General features: G+C 37.8%; 1 protein-coding gene across 2 annotated transcripts in view; it reads right to left on the bottom strand.

The window, feature by feature from the left end:
* Positions 1 to 26,835, bottom strand: part of ADGRG4 (adhesion G protein-coupled receptor G4) — a 113,095-nt gene that overhangs the window by 23,222 nt on the left and 63,038 nt on the right. For both annotated transcript variants that reach the window (XM_003272569.4, XM_030806815.1), the window contains 4 exons: positions 21,334 to 21,550; positions 19,814 to 19,976; positions 5,240 to 5,374; positions 760 to 879 (listed from right to left, as the gene is read on the bottom strand). In XM_003272569.4, coding sequence (XP_003272617.2) covers positions 760 to 879; positions 5,240 to 5,374; positions 19,814 to 19,976; positions 21,334 to 21,550 — 635 coding nt within the window. The remainder of the gene's footprint in view (positions 1 to 759; positions 880 to 5,239; positions 5,375 to 19,813; positions 19,977 to 21,333; positions 21,551 to 26,835) is intronic.

Here is a 26,835-nt window from a genome sequence, read left to right as displayed (position 1 = left end):
CCTAAGACGTCACCAGCTCCTATAGTCTCCAGGAAACTGCAGGCAAGGAGCAATTAGTTACTGGGGATAATTGAAGTGCTGTAGCCCAGACCAAATTGAGAGATCTTACCTGTCTAACATGATTCATTTGGTATTTGTTTCTTTAAATTTCCTCTTCCTCTCTTCCTTCTCTTCTTCCCTTCTAGAATTAGGACCAGTGAAAAGTATGCTGAACTACATGGTCTTTTAGACTGGGAACTGAGAAATCTATTGAGATGTCACACTGGCCATACATTAATGTCAAATAATGGAATAGTCATTCACACTTGTACTTAGGCTAAATTTGATTATTTAGTAATGTATACCTTATGTTATGCCATATGACTATGCTTTTAGTTCTTTGGTGATAATTCATACACATTTTAATGTTATTTATGGAAATTCAAGTAATACAAATATTCAATAATTTTGAGTGAAGTTGCTTGCCTCACTCAAAAATAAATGGAATCACATGTCATTTAGTGTGATGGGACATCTAAAAGATCCAGTCACTGCCCCACCAATCTGTCACAGTGCTAGAATGCCCATCATTCCCTATCACTTTAGGATAAGGCATTACTTCTAGAAGGTTCCAATTATAACATACCTTTGCTACCTGGAATAAGACATTCTTCATTAAGTGTTAGAATCACATCTATTAATTAACAAATTACTTTTAACAGAAAAATCGTGCAGAGTTCCTGAGGCCATTTGATTCTGAGCTGAAAATGGATATATTACCTGGTTTCCTCCAATATGCTGCAGAGTGATAACCACTGGGTCAGCTAAGTTTTGAATGAACATATCTGAAATGCTGGCACTCACAACATATGTGGTTAATGCTTTAGTGACGTTTTTGGTCTGCAGATGAAACAAAAGAGGAGTTCAGGACCTAAATTTCTAATTACTTACATATTAATAATCGATCTGGAATTTTGAAGCGCTACACACAACATTAGGTACAGAAATGGGGAAAATAAAATTGCAAGCTAAGGTCAAAGGTTATTCAGCTCATCTCCTGTCTTCACATAAGGTCTCCATTATACCAAGCTAGAACAATTCATTAATCCATCCATCTATCCAACCAAATGTGTATCTAGCACGCATTTGTTTTGCACCTGCTACTCAGTACTGCACTAGCAACAAAATGAAACTATTCTCTATTTTGATAACTTTCTGGACCTTGACATTTCACAATTTATCCCAGTTCTAACTCTCAACCATCCTTGCTTACTTTTAGGGAGCTCCTCTATAAGAAACCTAAATCTATCATGTGTAAGTTATAAACCACTTCTTGTTCTATTCTGACAGAGATGGAAGCAGGTTGATCAACACCCAGTTTGAAACAAATTTCAGAGGACAGCCATCGCCTTCTTAGGGGACTGTGAGCTCTGAGGCCAGAGCCCAGGCATTGTATAGCCTGGTGTTCCTCACATATCCTAGCACACAGCAGGTGTCTTGTGCCCACGGTGAGCCACTTATTATGTGCTTTTCATGCACATGCCATTTGCAGTCCTCATTGAAGCCATATAAGCATTTTTCAGATAAACTGAGGCTTGAGTTGCTCAGTGCCTAAATAGATAAAGGTCATTCAGCTAGTGGATGACAGGGCAGGAATGCTTAATAAATATTGGTTTAAAGGCAACAAACTAGAATTTATCTGTTGAGAAGTGGGGCTTGCTAACTAACAGTGCCGAAGTACCCCAGGCCAAGGCTCCAGGATGCAAGTCAGCTGAGATGCTGCCTGTTCTGGGGCACAGGCACATGTGAAGAGGCCACAGGTAGGGCTGGTGATACCAGACAAGAGGGAGAGGAAGAAAAATATCTGAGGACTTCCGCACAAAAGCCTAGAGGACGTGAACCCAGATGATATTCCTTGGAGATCCTGCTGGGCCACTTTTAGAAGATGCCAAGGCTTCATATTTCTGAAGAAACAGTGTGCAGTCCCTACTACCTACCCTACACACCTGAGCCCTGCAGCCTGGGTAGTTGCAAATTCAGCCTGGGGCTCCACTAGGACTCTACTTACTTCCTGTTTCTGACCTGTTCTGTTCATTCAAAGCCAGCCTGGAGCAACCTGATTTAGAGATGGCCAGCAGCAACATATAATGGGAAGGGCCCTGCTGACACTCAAAAGGCCAAGTGCTAACCCTAGCTCTCTTGTTCCTCCTAAGCCCTATTACCCCTTCCTGGTCTATTGGTGACACTAGGAAAGATGGCAGACTAGATGTTATTTAATGATCCTCCCAACTTAGTCTAAGAGACACAGTTTTCTGTAGTGAAAAGGCCGAAGGATGAGACACACACTATGATCCAAGACTTAATTAGCCTTTTCTCTGGTTTCATTTCCCTTACTACAAAACAGTAGCTATGCCATGAAAGGAACAGAAACTTCCTCATCGTTCCATCCTTTGCACTGTAGGCTCAAGTTTTATCTGTTACACCTCTGAACTTTTAGACAAGCTATTCCCTCTATCTGAAACTCTCTTCCCTCCTTCTGTTTGCCCTATTTCATCTTTGAGCTCCTACTCAACTTCAGGGCTCCGCTGAGACCTTTCTCTCACTGCACTTTCCTGATCTTCCAGATGAGTGGTAGATTCCCTCTTCTATGCACCCAGAGCCCCTGTGCCATATTGTAACAGCCTAGTGCCTGTCCGTCTCCCTGAGAATCACAGCTAGTGGAGGTGTAGAGGAGGAGACACATATTATCCAAGAGTGGTGCCTTATCAACAATTTCTGTGGACCAGGCATGGTGGCTCACGCCTGTAATCCTAACGCTTTGGGAGGCAGAGACGGGAGGATGGCTTGAGGCCAGGAGTTTGAGACCAGCTTGGGCAACAAAGTGAGACCCATCTCTACAAAAAAATACGAAAATTAACCAGGCACAGTGGTGAGCACCTATATTCCCAGCTACTTGGGAGGCTGAGCCAGGAGGATCTCTTGAACCCAGGAGTTCGAGGTTGCAGTGAGCTGTGATTGCATCACTACACTCCAGCCTGGATGGCAGAGCGAGATCCTGTCTTTAAAAGACACAAACAAACAAACAAATAAATTTCTAAGGTTATATGTCATAATGGCTTAAGATTTTGATCAAAAAATGTTAGAGAAAGTAGTGTGAAAGCAAGGCTGTGATACTCGGGGATTCAAGAAAAATAGAATTAAAAAGCAGCATTTTTGTAAGTACTCTTTCCCCCATAACCAGTGGCACAGATCCCAGCCAAGGGTCACCCCTTCGATGTTAAAACATTTAGGTCTCTTTTCTCCTCCAGCAGACTGGAAGTTCCATGAGAGCAGGCACTATGTATCTTGCTCAGCATTGCATCCTCAGCATTCAGCACCATATAAGACACACAGTAGGAATTAAATAAATATTTGCTGAATGAATAAATGATTGAGTGAATGAATGAATAAATTGTGGCACCTTCAGCAGATTCTTTCCCCTCTCTGAGTGTTGAGGTCCTCAATATCCATTTTACTTTTACCCATGGTAAAATGAATAGATGGGATGATATGAGTTAGGAGGGCCCTTTCGACTCTGAATTTGAAGCAGGCTAGTTATAATCCTTCTTCGTCTGGTACTATGACGTTTGCTGTTTAATTTTGGCAAAGATCTTTAATCTCTTCCAGTAGAAAGTGTTAGTGAATAAAAATGACTTATTAAGTGTGAAATCTATGCAAAACAAGTTTATCTCCTATTCTATGAGAGAAGCACAGCCCTCTGAAAAAAGGAGAGAAATGAAGACCAAAATAATGGCATTTCAGGTGACAAAGAGAAATTGTAAGCCTACCAAAAGGGTCAAAGTGTTATGGATCATATTTTTAATTTTTATTAAAATGTTTTGCCCACTAAATATTTTGCCCAGGAGGCAGGAAGCAGAGCAGAGACTCACTTACTCCAGGCAGCCATCCTGGGTGGGATTTGAGCTAAGCCCACAGGAACAAATAGAATTTAGATAGAGAAAGGAGTGGCTAGAGAACTCCAGGGGAACAGAAAGTCTTACAGACATAGCTGGAGGTGACGTGGTATATTTGAGGTGGCGTGTGGTATGGGTATGTGCTATATTTTGAGTTGGCCCAGTACAACCTCCCACAAAAGAAATATGAATATTTGACCATTAGAAATTCATTACTTTGGATAACCTCTTTAGAAATACAAACACATCTGGGAAAATTAATGTATTGACCTCTTAAATACATGAACTTTAAAGTCAGATAGCCTGGGTTTGATTCCTAGCTATGCCACTTTTTAGGTATGTGGCCTTGGGAAAAATTACTTAACCTTTTTGAGTATCAGCTTCTCATGAGAAGTAGATGAAATAATAAATATAAATATTAACAATTAATAGTGTTCATTATCTTCAAATTCATGCAAACTCTGATTACTGTCTTCCCAATAGCTAGACGAGACAGAGTGGTCTAAACGAATGAGCCTTTTGTTAGGCCGAGACCTAAGACAGGATAATAATAATAATAGTAGAACAAACACTTAACATGGTACTTGTGCGCCAAGCAGTATTGTAAGCACTTTAAATACACTAATTCCTTTAATCCTTCAATAGCTCTATAAGGAATTCTTATTACCCTATACTACAGAGAAGGAAACTAAGGCACATGAAGGTTAAGTAACTTGCTTGAGAGCACACAGGCAGAATATGGCATTGCCAGCTTTTAATTCAACCAGCCTGCCCCTGAGTCCACACTCTTCAGCATCACATCATGCTGCCTCTGTTTTCTAGTGGGTGAGGACTGCAGCCTTCAGAGAAAGTTCTGTGGGGGCTGTGGGAAGTAGCAACAAATGCCTGCAGGCAAATGTCCTTCTGGATACCAGCCAACTTCAGAGGACTTGGCCAAGAATAGTGGACATGTTGGCTTTGAGGAGCAGGGGAGATTTGGGAGGAAAGCACCGATAAGCCGAAACATCATTTCATCAGGAGAACTCGCTGTTCTTTTCTGGCTTTGAAACATCTTGAGGCCTCTGTTTAGCCACCAGATAATCCTTAAGGTTCCTTCCAAAGCTGAGATATTGTGAAAATTAAAAACTGTAGAACATCATTAAAGTAGACGTTGATTCATGTTAAGGGGCAGGGGTTGTGTTGGAAGACTTGTGGAATCAATCAGCATATTCTAAAATAAGCAGAACATCATGAAAATAGCAAGAGTTCATAATTACAATGAGTCACCATATGCCAGTTCATCACAGTTACCACGGGCAAGAATTTACCTTAAAGAGTGAAGTCTGGCCGAAGAAATTAAACAAGATCGTTTGTAAGTTGCTAAGAGGAATTCTCTCCGTCAGTGATTTAGGCAAATATATGGAAGCCAAATTCCCTCCCACAGGGACATTGCCTAGGAAAATCTGCCAAGAAAAGCCAAAAAATGAAAATTGGGGTCTTCATTCATCATAGTGAAGTCTTGCCCACCTCCCACCCCAGCTCAGCCTCAGAATATCACTCAAAGGACTGAAAGGTGGGAAATAGCTCCATAAGAGATGAGATACTTTTCACACACACACACACACACACACACAATCACAGGCCAAGATATGATCCTGGTACACACAGACATAGACACAAACACACATCATCTTTTCCTTTCTAAGCCTATTGCTGAGGTTCTCTCCCTTTGATCTCCTTTCACCTGGGTAATAGTAGAGATAAGAAGGAAATGACAAATTAGGTCATTTGCCCTGATTATCAGAAATAAAAACCAGTCTTGGAAATCAGGCTACCTTCCTCCATATGTTAAAAGGAAAAAACAAAACAACAACAAAAAACACAATACAATGATATTAGGCACTTTCCTCATAGTTTATGGAGCAATGTTTTGGTTAAAAATTGAAGCAGGGAAGTGAGGCATTAGCGCTTAGCAATTCTGCTGCATGCTCGCAGCTATGGTTTGAATATGTCCCCCCAAAAGCATGTACTGGAAACTTAATCACCAATGTGATAATAATGGGGGCTGGGGCACAATGGGATATGTTTAGGTCATGAAGGCTCCACCCTGTTGAATGGATTAATGCCAAATATAAAAGGGCTTGAGGCTGTGAGTTCAATCTTTTGTTCTCTCTCTCCCTCTCTTTGCACATCTGCCATTGGATGACACAGCAAGAAGGCTCTCACCGCGGGTGGCCCCTTGATCTTCGACTTCCCAGCCGCCAGAACTGTGAACCAATAAATTTCTGTTCATCAGAAATTATCCATTCTGTGGTATTCTGTTATAGCAGCACAAAATGGAATAAGACATCCACTATTAGAAGTATTTGCTGAGTTGATTGGTAATAGTATTTGACAAGTACTGGAACATTTTTGACAGTCAAAAGGGCTTTGGTAATAATTACACTAAGTCCACAGCCATAAATCTGGATTCTCCTATACAAAACAGAATATGTGGACACACTTACCTGCATTCTCCCATTTAATCTCTCTATCAACTCTGAGAGGTACGTTGTATTATGGCAACAGGAAATGGCATAGAAAGATTAAGTGAATTGCTTAGGATCACACAACTGGGATGTGGGTGAACAAAGATATATGCGATTTTGGCCCACTTTTAAAAATTATCTATGCTGCCTCTCAAGTTGCTATTATCTAGCTGGGTGTATAACGGAGGTTAAAAGTGAATAATATTTCTAAAAATGACTTGTAGTCCCAAAACCCATATGGCTCTTTGCTAAGCAGAAATGAACTCTGCTAGGGCAATCAAGTACCATGGAGAGGTCATGATTTAGCTTCAATATGTAAGCAGTTTGGTACCAACAATACAACTGGTGTTGTTTGGTTTGTCTCTCCACCAAGATTTATGATAGAAAACCCCATTGTAAACAAAATACACTGGGAATTCAACCTCTGTTTCAGTATGGCTAAGTAGCTCCTAATAAACTCAACCATCCTGCATATAACAACAATACAAAGTAACAAAGACTTGAAGGCACTGGAAAATTACCAAAAGCAGACAGTTTCTGGAGAAGAGTAAACACTTGGAAAAAGGTAACATCATAAGGTGGGGTACCCGTTTTTACATCTTGTAGCCTGATGGCAGGCTGAAACTAATGCTGTGAAGGACATCTAAAACTTTGATTTTTTTTTAATTGCAGTCTTTGTGGAATGAAGAACCAGAAACAAAACCCAGGGCAACCTTAGCCACTGGGAGGTGATGGGGGTTGTGGTGGACATCTGGAATGGAAAGCGGGATCCAAAATTCTAAGTATAAATTCTGCCCAAATATATGCCTGACCTCTGGACCACATATGTACAGGACAGACTTCCACTAAGAATAAAGGAATTAACTGAGATTTGAACTGCCAATCAAGAGATGGTGTCTACAGTATAGTCCAACCAAGTTAATTGCCTGTTATGACAAAAATCTATAATCTACAAAAGAATAGAGTAGAATCTAGAGTGTTCACATATAACATTTATAAAACCCAGGACATAGTCCAAAATTATTCAATATGTGAAGAAAAAATGTGACCCATTTTTAAAAGACAATCAATGAAGTTAAACCTTGAGATTATCCAGATATTAGAATTAGCAGACAAGGATTTTAAAGCAGCTAGTATAACTACGCTGAGGTATTTAAAAGATAATATGCTTGCAATTAATGGAGAGAGGAAATAATAGTTAAAAAACAGAAACAAACAAAATAGAAATTCTAAACTTTGAGTATAATATTGAAATTTTTAAAAAGTAAACTTTATTGTGTGTAAGGTATATAACATGATGTTATGGGATACATATAGAGAGTTAAAAGGTTACTATAGTGAAGCAAATTAACATATCCATGGTCTCACATAGTTACCTCTTTTTTTGTTGTTTTTATGGCAAGAGTAGCTAAAATTTATTCATTTAGCATGAATTCTAAAAACAGTACAATTTAAAAAATTGCACAGGATGGGTCCAATGGTAACACGAAAACAACAGATGTCTGCAAATTTAAAGGTAGATAATAGAAATGATCCTTTCAGAAGAATAGATAGTGAAATGATTAAAAACATGAACAGTCTCAGGGATATGTGGGGGAGTATCAAAAGGTCTTATATACAAGTAATTGGAGTCTCAAAAGGAGAGGAAAGAGAAAATGGTGAGGAAACAGTATTTGAAGGAATAACAGTGAAAATTTCCCCCAATTCAGTAAAAGGTATAAATTTACATATTCAAGAAGCTCAGCAAACCCTTAGCAGGATAAGTACAAAGGAAAAAAAGTGCCCAGGCATATAATAGTCAAACTGCAGAATATCAAAGAAAATATTTTTAAAAGCCAGATAAAAATTACACATTATATACAGAAAAACAAGAACTCAGATGATTACTGATTTCTCTTCAGAAAACATAAAGCCCAGAAGAGAGTGGAATGACATCTTTAAAATACTGGGGGCTGGGGGAAGGACTTGCCAATCCTGAATCCTATAGCAAACAAAAATATCCTGCAAGCATAAAGATGAAATAAAGACATTTTCAGATAAATTAAAAACTCAAAAAATTTATCATCATCAGACCTGCACTACAATAAATCATAAGTGAATTTTTTTGAGCTGAAGGGAAGTGATACCAAATAGAGCTCTGATCTTCAGAAAGGAGTGAAGAGCATAAAAAATAATACATATCTAGGTAAATGTAAAAAACCATTTTTTCTCTCAATTTTTTAAGTAACATAGGACTTTTTAAAGTAATGACTATAACATTGTCTTGTGAAGTTTATAATCTTCTTGTGTAAAATATGTGTGTGACAATTATAGCATAAAAAACAGGGGGTATAAATTGACATGTCTGGTTTAAAGTTTCTACATTTTACATGAAGCAGTCCAACGTTAACTCTAAGTAGACTGTAAAAAAAATATACAAATGTATATTATAATCTCTAGAGCAACCATTAAGAAAACAATGCAGGCCAGGCATGGTGGCTCACGCCTGTAATCCCAGCATTTTGGGAGGCTGAGGCTGGTGGATCACTTCAGGTCAGGAGTTTGAAACCAGCCTGACCAACATGGTGAAACCCTGTCTCTACTAAAAATACAAAAAAAAAAAAAAAAAGCCCATGCGTGGTGGCACATGCCTGTAGTCTCCGCTACTCCGGAGGCTGAGGCATGAGAATCACTTGAACCCGGGAAGTGGAGGTCGCACTGAGCCCAGATCGTGCCACTGCACTCCAACCTGGGTGACAGAGGGAGACTCCAAAAAAAAAGGAAAGGAAAGGAAAGGAAAGGAAGAAAGAAAGAAAGGCAGGCAAATATATATAATTAAGAGTCAGTAAACAATTAAAAAGCAACTATAATAAATATTAAAATAAAGCAAGAGACAACAGGAAAGAAGGAACAGAGGAACAAAAGCCAGAGGGATAGACAGAAATTAAAATAAAATGATAGCTCAAATCCAACCACATAAATAATTACATTAAATATTGAAAAACTACACACTCCAATTAAAAGTCAGATATTATCAGGATGGGTAAAAAATAAAACACAAACTGTATGCTATCTACAAGAGGTACACTTTAAACATAAAGACAGCTAGGAAGCAAATGAATATAAAATATACATATATACCTTTTAGAGTAACTATAAGAAGGCTTGGATGACTTGGTTTTTTATATTAAAACCAGATAAAATAACTTCAAGACAGTATTATCAGAGATAAAGAGGGATATTTAATAATGATAAATATGTTTAGGGGTAGGATTAGTATTAGAAAGACAAACCAACACAAATGTATACGTTCTTAGTAAAAGAGCCCCAAAATAAGCAAAGCAAAATTTGAAAGGACTAAATGGAGAAATAGACAGTTGCACAAAGTTAGAGATTTTAACACCCTTCTCAATTAGAGAACAACTAGGATAGAACAAAGATGATTGGAACAACACTGCTGGCACCTTGACCTAATTGCTATTTATATCCAACAACTGTAGAAGGCACATTTTTTTTGAAGTCCATGTGAAACATTCATCAAAATAAATCACACACTGGGATATAAAATAAGTGCTCTAAATCAGCGTCCAATATATGGTACTGTTTTTCCCATAGCCAGGATTCACAGTTCCAGGAATCAAGAGTTGGAAGTGGAAGTGGCACCACTCACCATCACCCCTAATGATCCACTAGCAAAATTTTTGCTTCCAGTTCCCACGACATTACATTCTGCTGGCCTAGAGGTCTTAGTTCCAGAGGGAGGAACGCTGCCACCAGGAGACATAACATCGATCTCCTTAAACTGGAAGTTAAGATTGCCAGCTGGACACTTTGGGTTCCTCCCGCCTTTAAGTCAATAGGCTAAGAAGGGAGTTACAGTGTTGGCTGGGGTGATTGATCCTGACTATCAAGATGAAATCAGTCTACTACTCTACAACAGAGGTAAGGTATGCATGGAATACAGGAGATCCACTAGGGCATCTCTTAGAATTACCACGCCCTGTGATTAAGGTCAATGGGAAACTACAATAGCCCAATCCAGGCAGCACTACAAATGGCCAGACCCTTCAAAAATGAAGGCTTGGGTCACTCCACCAGAAAAAAAACCACGACCTGCAGAGGTGCTTGCTGAAGGCAAAGGGAATAGAGAATGGGTAGCAGAAGGAGGTAGACATCAATACCAGCTACGACCACGTGACCAGCTACAAAAATGGAGACTGTAATTGTCATGAATATTTCCTCCTTCTTTTGTTAAAAACATGTTTGTGCATGTATACACTTGTACTAAGAAAATATCTTCATTTTATTTCTTTTTTCCTTTATCATGTGACATAGGATTTACTGACTTCATATCAGCATTTAAGTATGATAATTTTATGTAATAGTATTTGTGTTGGGGATTTGTGCATTTCCAGTTGTACAAAGGATAGTTGTATTATGTTAGGCATAATTATGACCTTATTGTTGTCTTTATTTGAAGATTATGTATGGTCTCAGGAAATGTATATGGGTTCAACTTGAAAAGGGATGGACTTGTGATGGTTAATACTGAGTGTCAACTTGATTGGATTGAAGGATACAGAGTATTGATCCTGGTGTCTGTGGGGGTGTTGCCAAAGGAGATTAACATTTGAGTCAGTGGGCTGGGAAAGGCAGACCCACCCTTAATTGGATGGACACTATCTAATCAGCTTCCAGCAAATATAAAGCAGGAAGAAAAACGTGAAAAGGAGAGACTGGCTTAGCCTCCCCACCTACATCTTTCTCCTGTGCTAGATGCTTCCTGCCTTAGAATATCAGACTCCAAATTCTTCCATTTTGAGACTCGGACTGGCTCTCCTTGCTCCTCAAGCTTGCAGACAGCCTATTGTGGGACCTTGTGATCATGTAAGTTAATACTTAATAAAGTCTCATATATATATATATATGTGTGTCTGTGTATTTATATACATATATATATACATACATATATATCCTACTAGTTCTGTCCCTCTAGAGAACTCTGACTAATACAATAAGTTTCAACAAATGTAAATGGATTGAAATTATACTAAGTATATTCTGTGACCAAAATGAAATAAACAAGAAATCAATAACAATAAGATATCTTAGGCTTGGTGGGGTGGCTCATGCCTGCAATCCCAACACTTTGAAAGGCTGAGTTTGAGACCAGCCTGGGCAGCATGGCGAGATCTCATCTTTACAAATAATGTTTTAAAAAATAGCCAGGTGTGGTGACATGCACCTGTGGTCCCAGCTACACGGGAGGCTCATCTGAGCCCAGGAGGCTACTCAGGAGGCTCATCTGAGCCCAGGAGGCTGAGGCTACAGTGAGTCGTGATTGTGCCACTGTACTCCAGCCTAGGTGACAGAGTGAGATCCTGTCTGAAAAAATAATAATACAATATCTTAGATAGCCCCAAATACTTGTAATTTAAACAATACACTCCTAAATAATCCACAGACTAAAAAAAATAGAAAGCATTTTGAACTGATATAATAAAAATACAACATATAAAAATTTGTGGACTACAGCTAAAGCCGTGCTTAGAAAGATATTTACAGCTTTTTAGGATTATGTTAGAAAAGAAGAAAGGTCTAAAATGAATGATATGTAGATCCACATTAAGAAGCTAGACAGGCCAGGGGTGGTAGCTCACACCTGTAACCCCAGCACTTTGGGAGGTTGAGGCAGGAGGATTGCTTGAAGCTAGGAGTCCAAGACCCCGCGGGCAACAAAGAAAGACCCTGTCTTTACAAAAATAAAAAATCTAAAAATTAGCCAGGTGTGGTGGTACGTGCCTGTAGTCCCAGCTACTGGGGAGGCTGAGGTGGGAGGATTGCTTGAGTCCAGGAGTTCAAAGCTGCTGTGAGCTATGGTCACACCACTGCACTCCAGCCTGGGTGACAGAGAGACCTCATTTTAAAAGAAGAAGAAGAAGAAGAGGAGGAGGAGGAGGAGGAGGAGGCAGCAGCAGCAGCAGCAGCTATGTAAAGAAGATAAAAGTAAAACCAAAATAAGTACAAGAAAGGAAGTAATAAACATAAAATCAGATATCAAAAAGTAGAAAACAAGTAATAGGGAAAATTAACAAGGCCAAAGGTTGTTTAGAAGGATCAACAAAATGGAAAAATCCCTATACTATCAAAAATAAAGGAGCAAAAAAAGAAATTACCAATATCAAAAATGAAGGAGGATTTATTACTATAAATCAGAAGTTGACAAATGAATCAGCAAGCCAAATCCTTCCTAAGGCTTGTTTTTATATTGCTCTGAGCTAAGAATAGATTTTACATGTCACTTTTAAGTTTCTTTTTTTTTGGTAACAGCTTTATTGAGACTTTACTCACATACCATATACTTCACCCATTTAAAGTATACAGTTCATTGGCTTTCACCACATTCAGAGTTGTGCAACTATCACTACAATCAATTTTAGAATATTTCCATCACTTCCAAAAGAACCCCTGTATGAATGGATGAACAAAGTGCGGTAAATACATAAAATGGAACATTATTCAGCCTTAAAATATTAGCAAATTCTAACATGCTACAGTATAGATGAAACTTGAAGACATTTTGCAAAGTGAAAAAAGCCAGTCACAAAGGACAAATATGGTATGATTCCATTTACATGAGGTACCTAGAGTAGTCAAAATCACAGGGACCAGAAGAATTGTGATTGTCAAGGGCTAGGAGAGGGACGAATGGGGACTTGTTATTCAATGCACTGGCTACTGGGGAGGCTGACCTCTCCAGTAGCTTTGGGAAGATGAACAACGTTCTGCAGACATATGGTGGTGACAGTTGCACAACATACATTTCATTTTTAAAAGGTTGCACAAAGAAAGAAGCAGAGGTAGAGGAGAGAATAAGAGAGGGAAGGAAAAGAGAGGAAAGCAAGGGAAGAAGAGGAGAGGAAAAGAGAGGGCTGGAAAGGAGAGGAGAAGAGAGGGAGGGAGAGGAGAGGAGAAGAGAGGGAAGGAGAAGACAGGAGAAAGGAGGGAAGGAGAAGAGAGAAGAGAAAGAAGGAGAGAAGAGGGCGGGGGCAAGAGGAACAGAGAGCAGAACAAAAACAAACATGTAAGAACATTCAGCAGACAGAGACCACCTGTGGGTTGCACAGCCTAAAATATTTATTATCTGCCCTTTACAGAAACTTTGCTGACTCCTGCTATAAATCCTACAGATGTTAAAAAAATAGGAAAATATTATAAATTATTGCCAATAAGCTTGACAAGTTAGATTAAATAAACTCTTAGAAAAATACAGCTATCCAAAAACTGACACAAGATGAATCAGAAAATCTGAATGGCTCTCTATCCACTAAATAAATCTAGTTTGATATCAAAAAACTTTCCACAAAGAAATTTCAGACCCAGAGGGTTTCCTAGTGAACCCTATCAAGCATTTAATGAAATGACAGCAATGTTACACAAACTCTTTCTGAAAGTAGAAGAGGGACCATTTCCCAACTCACTTTTAGAATGTTGCCAAAATCTTTGTAAAGCCTGACAAAGAAATCACAAAAAAAAGAAAATTTCAGGCCAATACTCTTCATGAATGTAAGGGCAAAAATACTTCACAAAACATAAGCACTTAGAAAATAGCAATACATAAACATGATGACACATCATGACCAGTAGGGTTTCTTCCAGGAATTCAAGATTGGCTTAATATTTTAAAATCAATATAATTTACCATATTAAGAGAATAAAGAGGAAAGCCAAATGATTACTTCGAGAGATACAGAAAAAGCTTTTGACAAAATTCAACAACAATTTGTGATAAATTTTTTCAGGAAACCAAGAATAGAAGGTAACTACCTCAATCAAATAAAGAACATCCTTAAAAAAAAACAAAACAAAAACATGGGTAACATCACAGTAATGGAAAAACAGTGAATACTTTTCTCCTAATATTAAAAATAAGACAAGGATGCCCACTTCAACCACTTCTATTCAACATTTTATTGGAAGTATTAAACATCAGAACAGGCCCCCAAAAAGAAATAAAAGAAATAAAGATCAGTAAAGAATACATAAAACTCTCTACTGTCAGATGATGTTGGCTTACTTGGAAAGTTCTAAAGAATCTCTAAAACAGTTACTAGAAGCAATAAGTGAATTTAGCAAGTGCATAAGAAACAAAATGTGTATATCTATAGCATATAATATAAATAATATTTCATATATAATCAATTGCATTTCATATACTAGCAGCAAATAATTGGAATATCTAGTTTTAAAACTATTCCATTTTCAACAGTATCAAAAATCAAAATACTTAGGAATAAATTTATCAAAAGACATGCAATATCTCCCCACCTAAACTACAAAACATTGCTCAGAGAAATGTAAATAGAACTAAATAAATGTTCCTAGATTAGAAGACTCAATATTACTAAGAAATAAATTCTCCCAAAATTGACCAATAACTTCAACTCAATCTAAATCATAATCTCAACAAGTTTTTTATACAAATTGATCAGCAGATTTGAAAATTTATATGGACATGCAAAAGGCTTAGAATAACCAAAGCAATCTTGAAAAGCAACAATGTTGAAGTATTCATATTACCTGACTTCAACACTTCAGGAACCAAGAGGACCTGGTAATAACATACGAGTTTAAAAAAAAAAAACAGAATAGGAAAGTCCAGAAATAGCCTTACATTTGTACAACTATTTGACTTTTTGTCAAAGGTACCAAAGCAAGCCAATGGGGAAAGAAAAGTCTTTTCAACAAATGGTGCTGGTGGAAATACTGGATATCCACGTAAAACAAAATGATCCTCAACTCCTACCTCATGAAATACATAAATCAATTAATTGAGTTCTAAACATAAAAGCTAAAATCATAAAGCTTTTAAAGAAAAGCATAAGAGAATGTCTTCATGGCTTCCTGATAGACAAAGGTATCATAGACAAGTCATATATGGTTATTCATAAAAGAAAACAGAACGATAAATTAGACATCATGAAAATTTAAAACTTTTGGTGAGCACAATGGCACACGCCTGTAATCCCAGCACTTTGGTAGGCCAAGGTGGGAGGATTGCCTGAGCCCAGGAGTTCGAGATCAGTCTGGGCAACAAAGTGAGAGCCCCATCTCTACAAAAAATTAAAAAATTAGTCAGGCATGGTGGTGCGTGCCTGTGGCCCCAGCTACATGTGAGGTTGAGGAAGGAGGATTGCTTGAGCCCAGGAGGTCAAGGCTGCAGTGATCTGTGTTCAACCCACAGCATTTCAGTCTGGGTGAAAGAACGAGACTCGCTCTCAAACAACAACAAAAAAAAAAAAAAAAGGAAAGAAAATAAGAAAGCAAAAAACTGCTCATCGAAAGACATTATTGAGAAAATAGATAGGCAAGTCATACGGAAAACATTTTCAAAACATACATCTGATAAATTGCTTGTATCCAGAATGTGTAAAGCACACTTACAACTCAGTAATAAGAGGGATGCCCACTTTTACCATTTCTAGTCAACATAGTACTGGAAGTCCTAGTCATAGCAATCAGACATGAGTAAGAAATAAAGGGCATCCAAATTGGAAAAGAGGAAGTCAAGCTGGTGCTGTTCACCAATGATGTGAACGTATACCTAGAAAACCATAACAACTTATTCAAAAAGCTCCTACATCTGATAAATGAATTCAGTAAAGTCTCAGGTTACAAAATCAATGTACACAAATCAGCAGCACTGCTATACACCAACAGCAACCAAGCTGTGAATCAAATCAAAATCTCAATCTTTTTTACAACAGCTGCAAAATACAATACAATACAATACAGTACAACACAACACAACACAACACAACACAACACAATACAATACAATACCCAGGAATATACTTAATCAAGGAGGTGAAAGATCTCTACAGGGAAAACTACAAAACACTGTTGAAAGAAATCATAGATGACACAAACAAATGGAAACACATCCCTTGCTCATGATGGAAAGAATCAATACTGTGAAAATGGCCATACTGCCAAAAGCAATCTATAGATAATGCAATTCCCACCAAAATATCATTATCATTCTTACAGAACTAGAAAAAATTCTAAAATTCGTATGGAATCAAAAAAGCTCCACATAGCCAAAGCAATTCAAAGCAAAAAGAACAAATCTGGAGGCATCATATTACCCAACTTCAAATTATACTACAAGGCTATAGTTACCAAAACAGCATGGTATTGGTATAAAAATAGGTATGTAGACCAATAGAACAGAATAGAAAACCCAGAAATAAAGCCAAATACTTAGAGCCAACTAATCTTTGACAAAGCAAGTGAAAACATAAAGTGGAGAAGGGACACCCTGTTCCACAAATGGTGCTGGGATCATTGGTAAGCCACACGGAGAAAAATGAAACTGGATCCCCATCCCTCGCATTATACAAAAATTAATGCAAGATGGATCAAAGTCTTAAATATAAGAGTCTTAATTATAAGACCTGAAACCATAAAAATTCTAGAAGATAACATTGGAAAAAACTCTTCTGAACATTGGCCTAGGCAAAGAATTCATGACTAAGACCCCAAAAGCAAATGCACAAACAGAAACAAATAAATGGGATCAAATTAAACTAAAAAGCTTCTGCACAACAAAAGAAATAATCAGCAGAGTCAATAGGCAATCCACAGAGTGGGAGAAAACATTTGCAAACTATGCATCCATCAAAGGACTAGTATCCAGAATCTACAAGGAATTCAAACAAATCAGCAAGAAAAAATCAAATGATCCTATCAAAAAGTGGGCAAAGGACATACATAGACAATTCTCAAAAGAAGATAGACAAACACCCAACAAACATATGAAAAAATGCTCAATATCACTAATCATCAGGGAAATGCAAATTAAAACCACCGTGAGATACCACCTTACTCTGCAAGAATGGCCATAATTAAAAAGTCAAAAAACAATAGATGTTGGCATGGATGTGGTGAAAAGGAAACACTTCTATACAGCTGGTGGGAATGTAAGTTAATACAACCACTGTGGAAAACAGTATGAAGATCCTTAAAGAACTAAACTGAGAACTACAATTCTATCTAGCAATCCCACTACTGGGTATCTACTCAAAGGAAAAGAAGTCATTATATGAAAAAGGCACATGCACACACATGTTTAAAGCAGCACAACTCACAGTTGCAAAGATATGGAACCAACCTAAGTGTCCATCAACCAAACAAGTGGATAAAGAAAATGTGGTATATATACACCATGGAATACTACTCAGCCATAAAAAGGAACAAAATCACGTCTTTTGCAGTAACTTGGATGGAACTAGAGGCTCTTATTCTAAGTGAAGTAACTCAGGAATGGAAAACCAAATATCATATATTCTCACTTATAAGTAGGAGCTAGACTATGGGGACACAAAGGCACAAGAATGATGTAATGGACTTTGGGGACTCAAGGGAAAGAGTGGTGGGGGGGTGAAGGATAAAAGACTACATATTGGGTACAGAGTGTATGCTGCTCAGGTGACGAGTACACTAAAATCTCAGAAATCACTACTAAACAAATTATCCATGTAACCCCAAACGACATGTATCCCAAAAACTATTGCAATAAAGAAAGAAAACTACCCAATTTAAAAATGGGCAAAACATTTTAACAGATATTTCACCAAAGACATACAAATAACAAATATGAACATGAAAAATTACTCCACATCACTCTAGAAAACACTATGACAGTTTCTAATACATTTAAACATATACCTACAGGCCGGGTGAGGTAGCTCACGCCTGTAATCCCAGCACTTTGGAAGGCCGAGGTGGGTGGATAGCTTGAGGCCAAGAGTTTGAGACTGGCCTGGACAACATGGCTAAACCCCGTCTCTACTAAAAATACAAAAATTAGCTGGATATGGTGGTGAGTGCCTGTAATCCCAGCTATATGGGAGGCTGAGGCAGGAGAATCCCTTGAATCTGGGAGGCAGAGGTTGTGGTGAGCAGATATAGTGCCACTGCACTCCAGCCTGGGCGGCAGAGCGAGACTCCATCTCAAAAAATAAATAATAAATAAATAAATTATAAACATGTACCTATGAGCCAGCAATTCCATTCCTAGGTGTTTATCCAAGACATAAAAATAATATGATCACATAAAGACTTATACACAAAGGTTCATAGCAGGATTATTCATAATATTCTAACTGGAAACAACCCAAATGTCCATCAAGAGGAGAATAGACAAGGAATCTGTTGTGTACCCAGTCGTTGGAATATTATTCAGCAATAAAAAGGAACAAACTACTGAAACAAAAGGATGATGAAAAAAACATTATGCTACATGAAAGAAACCTTATACAAAACAGTGCATATTATAAGATTTCATTTATATAACGTTGTAGAACAGGAGAAACAATCACAGAAAAATATAAGAACAGTGATTGCCACTGCAGGTAGTAGTTTCAGAGCTTCACTTGCAAAGGGCACAAGGGGGCTTTCAGAGGTGATAGCAATATTCTATATCTTTTTTAAAAATACAGAATCTCACTCTGTTGCCTAGGCTGGAATGCAGTGGTGCAGTCAGGGCTCACTGCATCCTTGATCTTCTGGTCTCAAGCGATCCTCCCGCCTAAGCCTCTCATGTAGCTGGACCACAGGCACACATTACCATGCCTGGCTAATTTTTTAATTTTTTTGTAGAGATGGGATTTCACTATATTGCCCAGGCTGGTCTCAAACTCCTGAGTTCAAGTGATCCTCCCACCTTGACCTCCCAAACTGCTGGGATTATGGGTGTGGCACTGCGCCTGGCCAACATTCTATATCTTAATAGGGGTTTGGATTACATAGATGTATGTATTTGTCAAAATTCAGAGGGTGTATACTTAGGAATTGTGCATTTTCTTATATGTACATTTTATTACTTTTTAATTGTAAAAAAAAATCTAACCCCTGAAATTGTTTTGAGTAGGGTTGGCAGCCTATAACATGCCAAAGGCTAAGGTAATATGATATGGTGGAAAGGGCCCAGGCTTTAAAGCCAGACAGATGTAGGTTTCAATCCTGGCTTAGCCATTAGGCTATGTGTTCTTGGGCAAATTACTTCTCTGTTTCCTTATCTGCACAAAGGAGACAGTATCACAATGTCCAACATATAATGTGTTCCTTAAATGGTGGCCAATAATAAACTGACATTTGAGATAATTTGGGGTCACAGGGCCAAAGATGGTATCATTGCACAATTCCCAGACACCATTCCAACCAAGACGTTAGCCTACTAAAGATTATATATGAATCTTCGCTGGGATGTCTGTATTTCCATAAGGTCCCCTTAAAACAGTAACAGAGCGCCCTCTCTCTCCCAAGGAGTAAATGAATGAAGACTTGAAACTGCTTGGCTGATTGGCTCTCAGTTCCCTGAGCTGCACTCACCTCAGGGTCTGTGCCTTCTTCATAGGAGTGAATGCTGAAAGCCATGCCATCAAACGTGTGGTCCACCCGCAGCACAGCCAAAGCCAGCCCGGCCACCGTCAGATTTGCTATCTGCCCAGAAAACTCCATCTTGTGACCAGTACGCTCAATTATCCTCAGAATTCTGCAAGAAACCACAGATGGAGAAGAGCATCCTACCTTTTAAAAGTAAAACCCATCCTCCTTGCAAGATTTCCTCATTGCAAGACTTTTCTTTGAGTTTTAATCACTATCTTTATATCATTTAGGAATTACTAAATAAGAGCACTGGCTTTGGAATCAGACAAGTTGACATCTAAATCTTAGCTCCCCTAATTTCTAACTCTGTGGGCAAATAAAGTAATCTCACTTAGCTTCAGTTTCCTCACCTGCAAAGTCAAAAGTAATATTACACTCATCTCTAAAGATTGTTGTGAAAATTAATGAAATTGTTACACGTGAGCCAGACCCTGCAGGGCCTCGTAGGACTTTAAAAGACATTCGGATTTTATTTTATGTGTAATGGAAAAGCCACCGAGTGGTTTTAAAGTAAAGTAAGCACATGATCTGATACATACATTAAAAGATTACTCTGGGTGCTATGTAGAAGATGACCCATAGAGGGTCAAGAATGGAGGCAGAGAGACCATTTAGGAGGTTATTATAGACAGTCTGGTGAGAGAAACGGGGCTAGGAATAGGGTGGTAGTGGTGGAGATGGAGAAAAGTAAATGAATTCCACTGAAATATTTAAGAGATTTTAAAAATGGATGTCCAGTGCCGCATATAAGAGTTGGTTATTAATTGGCTGTGAGTTAGAGGGAGTTAACTAGTACTATTCTCAAGTTTTCCACTTTAGCACTGGTTGGATACATTTTATAGACATTAAGAACACTGAGGGAGCACAAAAGTTGGGGGAATAGACTGGGGGTTTGGTTTGGGGTAACTGTGTACTTGAAAGCTTGCTATCACTAAGATTCAATTCAAATGCGAATACATCCTTTCACAATGAACATTCAAGTAAAGTGACCCCATTGCATTGTACTCACTGAGCTTTCAATGTGTAGCTACCTGACTTTTAAAATTTATGATGACTATATGCCAAGAAATTGGTAATATATACAGTCATCCATTCGTATCCTTGAGGGATCTGTTCCAGGACTTCCATGAATACAAAAATCCACGGATGCTCAAGTTCCTGATATAAAATAGGGTCGTATTTTTGTATAGCCTATGCACATCAGTATATATTTTAAATCATCTCTAGATTACTTATAATGCCTAATACAATATAAATGCTATGTAAATTGTTGTTATGCTGTATTGTTTAGGAATAATGAGAAAAAATTCTGTACTTGTTCAGTATCGATGCAAGATTTTTTTAAGGATATTTTCAGTCTGTGGTTGTTTGAATTCACAAATGAAGAATGCACAGATACAGAGGGCCAACTGCATTTTAAATTTTTTATAAATAATGTCTTTCACGAAAGTATTAGTACTTACTCATTGCTTACTTCATGCAGATCAGAGGCGGAATTGTTTTGCTTTTCCAAAACAACGTTGATTATTTGTAATATAACACGAGTTAGGTTCATACTTATCTCACCACATTGTGAAATATCTGATATTTTAGAAACAATAATCTTTGTCTCTTCTTTACCCAGGGCTGGGGATTCATTTATCAAATTTAAAATATGCTCTGCAACATCCTCAGCATTCTCTGGGGAAAGAAAGTTGAGACATAAAAGCTGCATGACTTAGTCTTCTGCCATTCTGGTGTGCTTCTTTCCCTTTAAAGAGTAAAGAGGGTGAGATGAGAATACCTACCAAGGTAACATGTTTACAGAAGGAAAATATTGGCCCTTTGTTTCTACAATAGGTGTAGTCCCAGAAAGTAGAACATAAGTCAAGTTTTTATTCATTAAAAAGTTTTCATTCATTAAATCCTTTTTCGAATGCACCAGGGAAATCGTTTTGTCCCTGAAGAATTATCTTGAAATTTGATTCTAATTAAATTGAGACTTTTAGTATTGGATTGTGTTAAGTAGATCCCACCTTATACTCAAATATCAGCAAACACTCAGTCTATGTTTTCATAATTAAGGGTGATGGTTACATTTTCCTGTCAAGAACCATCAAACCACAGGAAAAAAAAAGCAAATATGGACTACGTCATAATAAAAAGCAGTTAATTCAGATTTTCCAGAGAGTAAGAACAATAGATATTAACTCGCCCACTTTTTTCTTCACTTTTTATTATGGAAATTTGCAAGCATACACAAAAGTAGAAAGAATTGTATAATGAATCTCCATGTTCCTCATGAATAACCCAACTTCAACAAGTGTCAATGAATGGCTAATCTCATTTTCTCTACACTTCCACTCACCTTTTCCCCAACCCCATATTATTTCAAAGCGAGTCCTGAATATGATATCATTTTATCCATAAATACTTTAGTATGTATCTCTAAAATAAATGATTTTTACATGTCACAACCACAATAACAAATTAAATTTAAAAATTAGCAATAATATTCAAAATCATCAAATATCCTGTCGGTGCCCAAAAGTTCTTATCTCATAAATGCTTCTTCTAAATAGTTGTTTTGTTTGAATCATGACTCACTTTTAAAGTGAAGAGCTTTGTTAAATGAATACAGCACAAATTCGATTTTAGTTGAATATAACACGTATAAAGCTGAGCTTTCTTGTCGTGTCTTCCTAGCTTAAAGCACTCACATTCAACTCCAATAACCAAAATATAAAGGAAAATAATAAAAAATACCATTTGTTAAGAAAAATTCCAGAGAGAGCTAACGCTCATAACACACTTAACCCAGGTTATACTACAAATAGTCAACTCTGTTTCAGAAAACAAAATAATTCAGCATAAAATTCATCCCCTCTCTCTGTCTGTATTTCTCTTCCTCCCTCTCTTTCAATGACCTCCATAGTTACCAGCATCTCCTCAAATCTTTCTCCTACCCCAAGCTCCCCACAACTTAACACCTTCAAAAGCCTACACAGGCTACTTTTTGCTTTCTCCTTTTCCTCTTCATTTTCTTTCTTTATTCTCTTTTTTTTCCTGCAAACAACTTTCTGTTCTCATCAATGTAAATTAAGCAATCATAACTGAGATCCTCTCAATTCCTCCCAACCATTACCCCAATTTGTCCAACAATGGCTCACATAGGAAAAGAACTAGCAAAGACAGAGTTCTCCCTGAGGAGATGGGAGGAAGAGAGGAGATTAAACAAGGTTGTAGTTGTTTCTCAATTAACATTTTGTCCCAGTTAACATCTATCTTCTGGTAAGTTAAAGAAGCTGAGAAAATATTAAGACTAGGCACGATAGAAAAAGATAGTAAGCTCGTTCATGGACCTTTCTACTGCTCTTATTAAATCGCTCAGACTTTGCTGAAAATGGAATAGCAAGAGCTGCCTAGTCATGATTCTTTGGGCTTCAGTGGTACAATTTCACTTTCACATAGTCCCTGCTGTGGCAGAATGAAAGTAAACAGCAGGCCAATGGGAGACTAACTATACTGTGGAAAGTAATTATAGACTTTTTCTCTGGAGTTGTATAGTTTTTAAGGAAAATTCAAGCTAAATTACACTCATCGTGTAAAAATTCCTGGTCCTCAAGCAAAAGTAATAAAGGGACTTCTCCATTATTTGTTGTAGAATAAATTGATCCTCATTCCTTGAAATACTGTTACAGTTAATCTGCCAGTAATTGCAACATTCAAAATAATAATATCTGCTATTTACTGAGCAATTTCTATGAGCCAGTGTTCCAGGTTATCTATTGCTGCATAACAAATCACCCTAAAACTTACTGGCTTAAAGCAACAATGTATTATTATCCTTCATGGTTCTGTGTGTTAACTAGGCTCAGTTGAGTGTTCTCACTTGGATTGTCTCATACACTTGAAGTCAGGTAGCAGCTGATGCTGAATACATCAGAAGGCTAATCTGGGCTGGATGTCCAAGAGGGCTCACTCACATGGCAGGCAATTGATGCTGACTGGTCAGTTGAGGCTGTTGGCTGTACTCCCTACACATGGCCTCCCCCAGTGGTGTGGGCTCAGTAGTGTGCTGGGTCTGGCTTGTGATGTACTGGAGCCAACTTTTACCAGTTGGTGAGAACCAATTGTTAAATTTTCAGGAATTCTGTGCACGAGTTGTTAAACATGGCCATTATTAAAAATTAAATTATATAAACTTATAATTGCATAAATTATATTTTAAAATGATACTGAAACCTCTTCACTTTCTAATTATTTTGCTACATTTTACTAATCTATGCTCTTGTGATTATTTACATATCTAATGTATCTGTGCATGCATCTCTTACCAACTGTATAGTTCAGTCACTATACATTACACTGTAGTTTGCATTCAGCCATGAAGGAGAGGGTATTATATCATGAAAACTGGCAAAAGCTACAAATCAGCACCTTCTTTGGGTAGAGCTGGTTTTTAAATATTTTTCAGCACACCACTGTTTGGTCTTCTTACAACATGGTGTCTGGCTCTGAGGAAGCATCTCAAATGAGAGTGTACCAAGAGAAAGGTTGCAGAAACTTCCAGTCCCCTTAAAAATTAGTCCCATCATTGGCAAAGTCGCTTCTCCCAAATTCTACTGGGCTAAGCAGTCACAAGCCAGCCCCGATTCAACTCCCAATTGACAAAGAGGGAATGAGTCGGTGGGCATTTTGGAGATAGGATACAACAGCAAGGCATTATATGTGCATTTTCTCATCTATTCACCACAATAACCTTTGTATTAGTCATGAAAGTACTCACATTATCCTCTTTATATAGATTAAGAAGTTAAAACATTGAAATATTATAACCCAGTGCTGACTCCAAAGCTTGAGCTCTTCAATATCACTTTTTACAGCATCTGTGCCTTTGGCCCTTTTCTCCACCGTGTTGGGGGTTGGAACAGCTGTGCTTTGCAGTCTTTCTACCTGACCTCCTGGGAATACCACTGTTTTCTCTTCAGCGCTCACTATCCTGCCCTGATGGTGGAATGGACACAGACAGGAAAAAGTTTTCTGAAAAGTTCTAGTCAACTTCACTAGAGCCTGATGCATCTTTAATATCATGGAGGTAACAAACATTGAGCACAGAAGAGAACCCAAAGAACTTTGAAATAAAAGTACCTTTTCTAACTCTGATATTAAAGAGTTAAGAAAAAGGAGCATTTAAGTGAGAGAGCTGAAGAGTTTTTCTTCAACCAAGATATCTAATGCTTGTCAGCAAGATTGAAAGCAAAAGAAAATAAATTGTTTCAAAGTGAATACATTTTTCTTTCCTTTATATTGTATTCATTGTTCATTAAGCCCCTAATTTACAAGTAGAATAGAAGGATTCTTCCAAAGATAATAAACTTGATAGTTTACTTTTCAGTTATATACATTATAATCATCATCCAACTGTTCCTTTACTCCGCAGTAGATTTTTTATATATATAAAATGACTTCTCACAGTCAATTTTCTAAAAATCCCAACCCAGTGCAGTGTTTTTGTTGTTGTTATGACTGTTTATTAACTTTTTCTTCCACAAGAGAAAATTCTATTAGCATGTCTAAAGAAAAATGTGTCACTCAGAAGGAGGGAGGTCAGTGTGAAACACAAACCCTCTAACTTTCTGCCCACTCACTTCAAGCTGTAACATTTCCTATTGCCCTGACTCTTGGTTTCTGACCTAGAAATAATCAGAGCTGTGCTTGCTTTCCTAATTCTTCTAGATAGTCCTCAGCAAGGATCTCAAACTTGCATCATCTGCAAGGAAAACAGATCTGAGAAGTTCACTGCTTCAAGGCCAATTCCCTGGCCCTTCTGCGAGGCGCTGGAATGCCTGTGCCTCAATTTCTGACATTTCACTATGGGAGGGACCCATTTTATGCAGTAGAACCATGTCTGGCAAGTTGTCTATGAAGAACAGATTGAATGTCTGGTGAGAACTCATTTCCTGGCTCATAAACCGCCATTTTTTCGCTATAACCTCACATGGTGAAAGGGGCAAAGAAGCTCTCTGGGGCCTCTTTTATAAGGGCGCTAATCTCATTCATGAAGGTTCCACCCTCATGACCTAAACCCCTCCCAAAGGCGTCATCTCCAAATACCATCACATTGGGGTTAGAATTTCAACGTATGAATTTTTGGGGCACACAAACATTCAGCCTATAGAATACACCCCATCAAAGGAGACATAAGTATGGAAAATATGCACATGAAAAGCTATTCATCATCATATGTTGTTAAGGAATTGCAAATTAAAACAACAATGAGATACCACTACACACCTATTAGAATAGCCAAAATCTAAAACATTGACAACACTAAATGCTGGAAAGAATGTGAAACAACGGGAGCTCTCATTGCTGATGAGAATGCAAAATGGTACAGCCACTTTGGAAGGCAATTTGTCAGCTTCTTACAAAACTAAACATACTCTTATCACACAATCCAACAACCACACCTTTTGTTCTTTACCCAAATGAGTTGAACACTTAACATCTATACAAAAACATGCACACAGATGTTTATAATAGCTGTATTCGTAGTTAACAGAACTTGGAAGCAACCAAGATGTCCTTCAGTAGGTGAATGAATAAATAAACTGTGGTACATCCAGACAATGGAATATTATTCAGTGCCAAAAAGAAATGAGCTGCCAAGCCATGAAAAGGCACATGGAAGAAATTTAAATGCACATAACTAAGTGAAAGAAGCCAATCTGAAAAGGCTGCATATTGCAAGATTCCAACTATATGGCCTTCTGGAAAGAGCAAAAACACAGAGATAGTAAAAAGATCAGTGATTGCCAGGGGTTGAGAGGAAGGAGGGATGAATAAGTGGAGCATAGGGGACTTTTAGAGCAGTGAAAATATCCCATATGATACTGTAATGGTGGATTTATGTCATTATACATTTGTCCAAACCCACAGAATGTACAACAGCAAGAGTGAACGCTAGTGTAAAACTATGAACT

The sequence above is a fragment of the Nomascus leucogenys genome, chromosome X (genome assembly GCF_006542625.1).
Source record: "Nomascus leucogenys isolate Asia chromosome X, Asia_NLE_v1, whole genome shotgun sequence".
NCBI classification, from domain to species: Eukaryota; Metazoa; Chordata; class Mammalia; order Primates; family Hylobatidae; genus Nomascus; species Nomascus leucogenys.
Note: the sequence above shows the minus strand (reverse complement) of the source record. Positions and strands in the feature narration are given on the sequence as shown.